The sequence below is a fragment of the Rhincodon typus genome, chromosome 32, assembly GCF_021869965.1.
Source record: "Rhincodon typus isolate 14 chromosome 32, sRhiTyp1.1, whole genome shotgun sequence".
In the NCBI taxonomy this organism is placed as follows: Eukaryota; Metazoa; Chordata; class Chondrichthyes; order Orectolobiformes; family Rhincodontidae; genus Rhincodon; species Rhincodon typus.
In genome coordinates, this window is record NC_063363.1 from 2,181,126 (window position 1) to 2,191,435 (window position 10,310).

The window sequence follows — 10,310 nt, forward strand, 5'->3', positions numbered from 1 at the left end:
AATGTTTCAATGAGATCCTTACAGGTGAAGCTCACTTTATTTCAGACTCTCACCAAAGGATAAGCCTCTCATCAAAGGATAAACCTCTCATTCCAGGGTACAATCCATTGAGCCTTTGATGTACCATCTCCAGTGCACTTATATCTTGCCTTAAATGTGGAAACCAAATTACAGACAGTATTCTAGATCTGGTCTCACCAAAATGCTATGCAATTTTAGAAAGACCTTTTTATTTCTGAACTCCAATCCACTTGCAAGCATGGCTAATATGCCTTTGCTCTCTGAATTGCTTGCTACAGCTGCATGCTAAATTTGTGTTCCTTGCAGAAGAACATTCAAGTCTCTCTGAACATCAACATTTACAAATTTTGGGCACTTTAAGAAAGTATTTTAGTTGTCTATTTTTGCGAACAAAATGAATAAGCTCATGCTTCCCCACATTGTACTCCATTTGCCATCTTGTTTTCCATGCACTCAACATGTTTCCTTCTCCCTACTACACCAGGTGAGTCTTCCAATGTCCTTTGAATGTTCCTTCACTAAATCTTCTGAGTATCCTTAAACTGAATTTCTGTGGCAAGGCCCGCTCTGGCAATTCCTTGGTTCTTAAATGTCCACAAATTCCATCCTCAACTGAAAAATAGTTCTCTTCAGTATCCTATTCAATGGCAGTCTTTTCCTCTATTTGAGTTATGCCCAGTCTCTTACTCCAGGTTTATTCTGAATTCAGGTTCATGTGCAGAATAAGCAGCTGCCCCTCCTCTGTGTCAAGTTGTGAAAAGTAACACCTGAAATTTTATGGGTTTCAGCCTAGGCCTCTTCCCCACGATGATGAAAACAAATTATCTTGTCTCCAGGTAGAATTCAGTATCATTTCACCATTCTCTATTCCAGAACACTGTGCACTACCTTTGAAACAAAAAGTGCTGCAGAAACTCAGCAGTTCTGGCAACATCTGTGGTGTGAGAAACAGAATTAACATTTTAAATCTACTGAACACCAAGGGTTGGTGCAGGAGGGAGGGCTATAGATTCCTAGATCACTAGGACCGTTCCTGGAGAAGGTAGGACCTGTACAAGCAGGATGGTCTGAACCTGAACCAGAATGGGACCAACATCCTTGCTGGGTTTAGGAGGAATTTAAAATAGTTCAGCAGTTGGTGGGCACACAGTGTTAGAACAATGGGGATGCAGTATATTTTAGTGCAGAATCGAAGACAGAGAAATTTCAGCTATGTTGAGTTTCAAGGGAGTAAGGTGAAGCTGGATGGCCTTTAATACTAGGAGTATTACAGGTAAGACAGATGAGTTAAGGACATGGATTGACATGTGGAGTTGTGATGTTGCCATTACAAAGAGATCATTGAGGGAGAGGCAGGATTGGCAACTCAACATTCTGGTATATAGGATCTCCAGGCAGGAAGGGTTGTGGGGGAGTGGGGGGGTGGTGGTGATGGTGGGAGAGGGGGGTGTAAAAACTGAGTTGGTGTAGCATTATTAAGTCAGGAGTCAGTTACTGTAGGAAAGAGGGATGATATCTTGGGTCTTCAAATGAGGTTTTTTGTGTAGAGCTTAGGAATAAAAAAAAGGTGCTGTCACACTGCTGGGTGTGTATTATAGACTCCCAAACAGTGTCAGCAGGCAACAGAGGAGCATATAAACAATTCACTCAGGTGTGAAAAAACAATAATAGGATAACATTAGCGGATTTCAACTTCCCCAACATTAATTAGAGTAGTCATAGTGTAAAAGATTAGAGGGGGCAGATTTCTTGAAATGTATTCAGGAAAGTTTTTTATGTCAACAATTAGAAGGTCCAGCCAGGGGACAGTATAGCACTGGACCCAATTTTGGGGAGCAAAGCTGGAGAGGTAATCGAAGTGGCAGTGGGACAGCATTTTAATGACATTGACCATTACATCATACCTTCTGTGTTTGGCCAAAATAATTTACCCAGGTAAAAGTCAATTAATATTGGTAGCTATATCCTGCCAGTCATTCTGGAATTAATTATTTTTAATTCATGAAATTTTGACTACCTTATGTCCATACTTTAAAATAGTTTGCTGGAATATTTACTGTTTAGAATTCTTCATCATAGGATCACAGACTGATACACATAAAAAGAGGCTATTTGATCCATCATGTCTATGTTGGTACTTTGGTAGAATTATCCAATAACTCGCACTCCCATCCTCCATCCCAATAGCCTTTTAATTATACTTTACTTTCAAGTAACCATTGTCCTATCCCACCAAGTATCAATTGGTTTCTCAGGTTTAGTAACTGGAGATTTCTTACCATACTCCACTAACACAGCGTGTGGAGAGTGCTCGAGGCATGATCTCTGATCCTTGCTGCATGAAGCCACCCACTGGGAACCAGAGGCTGTTTCCTAGAGAGTACTGATTGACCAATACTTTACATTTTCCTCTAAAGCAAGGTTGTGGGTTATACCACTCATAAGGAGACAGTCTGTAAAAGAAATCATTACATCTAAAGTACAGAGGCTGTTAAAATGCTCATTCAACAGTGTTTTGTAACCAACTGGTCAAAATGTATCAATTGCATAAGAGAACATTGGCAGATTTTTGTGTTGCCTAAATACTGCCTACATTATAAGCTAAAACAATCTACACAAATCATTAATAGCTATTAATCTTCAGCTTGTTTCATTGTGTGATTTACTCCAATTCACTACTTTAGTCAATGTCAGGACTTTTAAAAATATATCAAATACGCAAAGACAACGATGTACATATGGAGGGACTTAATATAACAAACAATGGTTTCACAGGACACCCACATGACTATACCTGGCTACAAGGAAGAGAACACAACTGACTGCAAGATAGGCAAGCACCATGAAGAGCCAAACACCAGGAGAGAAAGGGTCCAGGAAGGAAAAATAACCAGGCTTCCTACCCTGAAATACAGTAAGGAAAGGACATAATTGACATGGAATATCTGTTTAGTGCAACAGGAATAACACTAAACAATAACATATACACAGATGAATGAAATGTGAATTTTCACAAGTTTGAACTGGAACTTGAAACAAAGGATGAGATTTTACTGGTGTCTTAGGAGATGGAGCAACCAGTGAAATATGAGACTGATGTCCCAACACAGTTTAAGCACTGGGCAGTTGCTGTGCAATGGGAAAGTAGGTGGGTAAGTCAGCCATCTACCGGGAGTTTGCAGCTAATTGAAGACCAAATTGAGGGTGATCGTTCTTGGCTGCTGGCCTTCTATGGGAGGTTGCCAGTTGCGTGGAATCAGCCTCTTCATCATCTCAGGGAATCATACAGAACCAGAGGCTCCAAAGCTCAAGGAGTGTGCTGCAATGACCTCTGATGCAATCACTGGAGGGATTTCTCCAAACACTAGGATCTACCCATGGCTTCAGCAGAAAATTTAGATGTTTTCCTCTCCTAGAGGGTGCCTCAAGACAAAGTCATCATAGAATCCCTACAGTGTGGAAGCAGGCCATTCAGCCCATTGACCCCACACTGACCCTTTGAAGAGCATTCCACTATCCCTGTAACTCTGCATTTCCCATGGTCAATCCACCTAACCTGCACATCTTTGTATTGTGGGAGGAAACTGGAGCACCTGGAGGAAACCCACACAGACAAGGCTGGAATCAAACCTGGCTCCCTGGTGCTGAGAGGCAGCAGTGCTAACCATTGAGCCATGATGCCGCACCATCTTATTATCCTTGCTGTCACTGAGGCCAGCTTTCTTGGTGGATCTGCTGAGGCTTCTGAGCTTCTGCCAGTTGATTGTGTAGGGTGAATAAAGGGAACCAGTAGATGTAGTGTATTTGAATTTTCAAATGGCTTTCAAAAGGGTGCCACGTTATGGACGTAATAGGAGCTCATGGTGTTTAGATGATATATTAGTATGAATAGAAGATTGGCTAACTCACAGGGAATAGAATTGAGATAAATTAATCATTTTCAGCTTGGCAAACTATAAATGATGGAGATTCAACAGGAATCAGTGCTGGGCCCTCAACTATTTCCAGTCTATATTAATGACATAGATGAGAATCAGAATTTTTGCTAGAACTGTACAGGGCATTGGTGAGACTGCGTACAATTTTGCTGTCTTCAAGATGAACATACTTATGTTGGAGGTAGTTCACAGAAGATTCACTTGGGCCAATTCATAGGATGAAGAGGTTGTCACAAGAGGAAAGGTTGAGTAAGTTAGTCCAAAACTTACTTGTGATTAGAAGAATGAGAAGTGATTTTATTGAAAAATAAGACAGGATAGATGCTGAGAGAATGTTTCCCCTTGTGGGACATACAGAACTAGGAGGGAAAATTTTAAAATAAGGGGTCTCCAATTTAAGATGAGAGGAAAAATGTCTTCTCTGAGGGTTGTCAATATTTGGAATTCTTTTCACAGTCATCAGTGGACACTGGACCATTGAATATACTCAAAGATTGGTTTAACAGATTTTTTTTCCTACAGAAAAGTCAAGCTTTATAGAGATCCAGTTGGAACATTGAGGTGAAAATCAGATCAGCCATGATCTTGTTAAATGGTGGAGTAACCTTGATGGGTTGAATGGATTACTCCTCCTCCGAGTTCTTAAGATCTTATGATTTTATGGGTCCAACATTGGACTTATTCTCTTCTGGAAAAATCTGCCCTAATATTTAGGGTTCATCCTGCCTCTGGGTAACAGGTTTACTTCAGGGTCACAACTTCAAATCAATCACAGGCTGTCTTTTTTTGTCTCTTTGATTTCCTTAAGCAGAAAACAGAGATGAGGCTTTACTGAGAGACAAAGTGCCTTGAGTCTCTGAAATAAGCAGAGCAAATGATTCTTTCAGTTTGAACCTGTCTTGGAACCAACAGTAATGCAATATTATGCAATATTTGTTGCTTATATCAGTACTGCATGGAAACCATTCCTCACAAGCCCACATCCTGCCAATCTCCACCTTCCATATGTGTTAAAGTACTCCGCAAAATATAACATTTCATCAACCACCTACAGTGGTCCAACTTTATTCTGACATCTTTGTGCATGGTTGTGCATTCTTGATGTTTGGTGACAAATTGGAATGGGATACATCAGGAAAAAAAATCTTCATTATCCTGTAGCTTTCTCTGCAGCTCTGGAGACCAATCTCTGAAAGGGACCATTGCGCCATGAGCTGTAGAAATGTTCTGTTAAACAGTAATTCATTAATAGCTCCACACATTCTGAACATATCCACTACGCTACCCAATCATAACCACAACCCTGTGTGGTGATCAGCTCACTGAATAACAGTGCAAAATATGAAAATGAGCTCAACAAAATCAAACTACTGCAGATGTTGGAGATCTGTAATCAAAACAGAAATTTCTGGAGAAACTCAGCAGTTCTACAGCATCTGTGGGAAGAAATCAGAGTTAAATTTTCAATTTCGGTGATTCATCAGAAGAGTCATAATGTATGCATGTTTTTCTGTCTGCAAAATCAGACCACTGTCCATTAATGTATGTAGTTTCAAGTGCACAGAAGTGTGCCACACAGTGAACTTATCTTGAATTGATTGTCAGCATAATTCTTAACACGCTCAGAATTATATCCAATGTTGAACACTGTTTTGAGTCTTGCAAGCACAGGCAAGCACAGCTATCTGCAACTAGAGAGGTACTGGTTGTATCGAATCAACCCCTGCTTGCAAAACTCAAAACATACTATCCAACATTAGATCTGATTCCACAAATAGACAATATTTGCTAAATTATATCATGTGCCAAGAATTACACTGACAACCACTTAAGATTGCAAATCAGGCAAGCAATGTGGCATGCTGTGAATGCACATGTATATTAATACACAGGTACTAATACTTAGCAGACAGAAAGAACATAACCTAAGAACATAAAAACCAGGAGCAAGAGTAGGCCATCTGGACCTTCGAGTTTGCTCTGCCATTCAATAAGGTCATGGGTGATCTTTTCATGGCCTTAGTTACACTTACCCACCCTCTCATCATAACCCTTAATTCCTTTACTGTTCAAAAAGTTATCTATCTTAGCTTTAAAAACATTCAATGAGGAAGCTTCAATTACTTCACTGGGCAGGGAATTTTGAGGGAAGTTCCTCCCCAATTCAGTCCTAAATCTGCTCCCCCAATTTTGAGGCTATACCCTCTTGTTCTAGTTTCACCCGCCAGTGGAAACAACATCCCTGCTTCTATCTTATCTATTCCCTTCATCATTTTATATTTTTCTGTAAGATTCCCTCTCATTCTTCTAAATTCCAATGAATATAATCCCAGTCTATTCAACCTCGCCTCATAAACCAACTCTCTTAACTCTGGAATCAACCTAGTGAATCTCCTCTGCACCGCCTTCAGTGCCAGTACATTCTTTCTCAAGTAAGGAGACCAAAACTACACACAATACTCTAGGTGTGACCTCACTAGCACCCTATACAGCTGCAACATAACCTCCCTGCTTTTAAACTCAATTCCTCTAGCAATGAAAGATAAAATTCTATATGCCTTCTTAATTACCTGCTGCACCTGCAAACCAAACTTCTGTGATTCATGCACAAGGACACCCAGGTCCCTCTGCACAGCAGCATGCTGCAGTTCTTTTACCGTTCAAATAATAGTCTCTTTTACTGTTATTCCTACCAAAATGGATGACTTCACATTTATCAACATTGAATTCCATCTGACAGACCTTCATCCACTCACTTAAACCATCTACATCTCTCTGCAAACCTTCAGAGCCTTCTGCACACTTTGCTCTATCACTCATCTTAGTGTATTCCACAAACTTTGACACACTACACGTGGTCGCCAACTCCAAATCATGTAAATTATAAACAATTGTGGTCCCAGTATTGACCCCTGTGGCAGACCACTAGTCACTGTTCGCCAAACAGAAAAGCACTCACTTATCCCCACTCTTTGCTTCCTGTTAGTTAACCAATCGTCGATTCATGTTTATACATTCCCCGTAACGCTGTGCACCTTTATCTTATACAGCAGCCTTTTGTGCGGCACCTTGTTGAATACCTTTTGGAAATCCAGATACATCATATCTACTGGGTCCCCGTTGTCCACCATGCCCATAATGTCTTCATAGAATTCCAGCAAATTAGTCAAGTATATCCTGCCTTTCATGAACCTACATTGCATCCACCCAATGGGACAATTTCTATTTAGATGTCTTGCTATTTCTTCCTTGATGATAGATTCAAGCATTTTCCCCACTACAGAAGTTAAGCTAACTGACCTATTCCCCAATTTTTGTCGACCTCCTTTTTTGAACAGTGGCACCACATTTGCTGTTTTCCAATCTGCTGGAACTGCCCCAGAGTCCAGCGAATTATGGAAAATTATCATGAGTGATTTGCTATTACTCCCACCATCTCTTTTAGTACCCTGCGATGCATTTCATCAGGACCAGGAGACTTGTTCACTTTTATCTCCATTAGCTTCCCCAACACTACCTCTTTCGTGATAATGATCGTGTCTAGGCCCCCACCTACCTTAGTCTCTTTGTCATCAATTACCGGCATGTTATTTGTGTCCTCGACTGTGAAGACCGACAAAAAATACCTGTTCAATGCCTCAGCTATTTCCTCATTTCCTGTTTGTAAACCCCCCTTGTCATCCTCTAAAGGACCAATATTTACCTTAGCCACTCTTTTTTGTTTTATACATAAATGTTTGCTATCTGTCTTTATATTCTGAGCTAGTTTAGTCTCATAATCTATCTTACTTGTCTTTAAAGCCTTTTTTGCGGCTTTCTATTGACCTTTATAGTTTTCCCAATCTTCTAGCTTCCCACTGGAAAGAACATGTATTCACATGCTTCAACTCAACAAAACAGGTGACAGCCATTCTGATTAGTTTCTCTGTGCATTCATTGCCTTGACCAATTAGAGTCGACCTACCTGGATTAAATTTAAACAAATGCATTAGCTTTTGTTGTTGTTAATCTCATCATCCCATCCTTCTAATACTGCACTATATCGGAAGGAAGGGATGCTGCAAGCTAAAAACTAAGAAGAGATGACTCCTTTGCAATGAAACCAACAGAAAAAGGGAGTCGAAGCTAATGAATAGTTTCCATTTCACAAGTTGCAATGGTAATTTTATTGTTGTACACCTGTTAATCAGTCACTAACAGTGGCTACAAAAGCAGGTAACAGGCTAGGAATGCTGCAGTAAGTAACTCACCTCCTGACTCCTCAAAGCTTGTCCACTATCTATAAGGCACAAGTCAGGAGTGTGATGGAATACTCTCCACTTTGCTGGATGGGTGCAGCTCCAGCAACACTTGGGAAGCTTTACACTATCCAGGACAAAACAGCCTGCTTGATTGGCACCACATCCACAAGCATCCACCTTCACGTTCCCCTCCAAGCCACTCACAATCCTTACGTGGAAATGTATCGCTGTTCCTTAACTGTCCCTGAGTCAAAATTCTGCAGTTCTTTCCCTAAAGGGCATTGTGGGTCAAACTACAGCAGATGGACTGCAGCGGTTCAAGGGGCAACTCACCACCACCTTCTCAAGGGCAACTAGGGATGGGCAAGAAATACTGGCCAGCCAGCAATGTCCACATTCCACAAATGAATAAAAAAGTATCCTGACTAACAGCTCTTCCAGTGGATAAAGATTGCTTCCTGCAGCACTGTCTGACTTGATCCTTAATACTATCTTTTGGTCTCCTACTTCACAGCCACTGTGAGCACATTTCAATACAACTGAGATACTGACGGCAGTCCCCTAAATTGCAGGAAAAGGTTGTTGGAACTGCACCCATCCAGCAAAGTGTGGAGTATTCCATCACACGCTTGACTTGTACCTTAAAGTTCTGCAAAGGAATCAATCATGATAATGAGGTGAAAAAAGATAATGATGAAAATAAAGAGAAACACAAAATCATATTCCCCTCATTCACTGTGATGACAAACAAACCTCAAAACTTGAACTCTTTGGACTTAAAGTATGCCTCATCTTCCTATGTCCTAACCTCTTTCATTCATTGCATAAATTGCTTTCCACTCTTGTACATCACCTCAGATGCTTTAATTCTCTTTCTAAGACATTATTAATACAAGGTGAAAGATTCAGCATCATGTGATGTTGCAGCCTCTTTTCATGGAGAAATATGTGATGGTATGAAATGGCCCCTTGAAAAACTAGCGGTAGAAATGCAATCCTGAATTGTTGAGAACAATTAATTACTTAAACATTTGATGAAAGAAGTTTAAAAATTCAAATAATTCCAAGTGAATTTTGTGCAGAGCTCCAGTAGAGATGTGAAGGCCTGGACAGCATCTTTTTCATGTTGGATAATTCTGGATCTTGCTTCCCAAAATGTATTACAAAAGCCTGAATTCTCACATCTCATTCAAGGGTGCAGAATTGGTACAATTCCCAATTCCACAAATCCAACTTGGGAGAAGGTGCCCCAGATGGTCAGATTCCTGTTTTGGGGTGAGGGTGTTAACAAAAGTTGGGCCTACTGCCCCAGAAATAGTTTGGAGGCAACCACAGAGGCTGCTGAATACTGAGATGGACTATGTGAAATGTTGGCCTCCCTGCTCTGGGATTTGTAAGAAAAATAATATGACAACATCAGAAAGAAAATCCCCTCTAGCCTGAGCTTTTTACACCCTATCACTCCCCTACACAGTTCAAATGACCAATTCATGCCTGTTCAGGCTCCCCACACACCCCATTGGTCCCTCACACTCCATGCCAAAATGTGTACCTTACCACTCTATTGATGTATTCATTTTGTTAGAAAACTCAGCCTTTTAAAAATAAGCAGACCGTGCAACATTGAAGACATTTGGAACTGTCAATCAAACCATGAATTGGTGGGCAGTATGTAGACCGTGAAATCAGCCCTGCAATATAAATCCTATAATGATATCTCCCAGGACTGTGTTAATAAACAGAATGAAACAGCAAGCATTACACATTTTAAAAGTCTTTCTTATTTTGAAAGCCAGGAGATTTAAATGCCTTAGAGATAGTAGGAACTGCAGATGCTGGAGAATCTGAGATAACAAGGTGTGGAGCTGGATGAACACAGCAGGCCAAGCGGCATCAGAGGAGCAGGAAGGCTGACGTTTCAGGCCTAGATCCTTCTTCAGAAATGGGGGAGGGGAAGGGGATTCTGAAATAAATAGGGAGAGAGGGGAAGGCGGATAGAAGATGGATAAAGGAGAAGATAGGTGGAGAGAAGACAGACAGGTCAAAGAGGTGGGGATGGAGCCAGTAAAGGTGAGGGTAGGTGGGGAGGTAGGCAGGGGATAGGTCAGTC

At 40.8% G+C, this 10,310-nt stretch overlaps 1 protein-coding gene across 1 annotated transcript in view; it reads right to left on the reverse strand.

The window, feature by feature from the left end:
- Positions 1-2,296: 2,296 nt before the first annotated feature.
- Positions 2,297-10,310, reverse strand: part of LOC109937336 (glutamate receptor ionotropic, kainate 4) — a 152,845-nt gene continuing 144,831 nt past the window's right edge. Inside the window, exons 14-15 of the mRNA XM_048615532.1 lie at positions 2,816-2,925; positions 2,297-2,474 (exon numbers count right to left, since the gene is read on the reverse strand). Of these exons, the coding sequence (XP_048471489.1) occupies positions 2,297-2,474; positions 2,816-2,925 (288 nt within the window). The remainder of the gene's footprint in view (positions 2,475-2,815; positions 2,926-10,310) is intronic.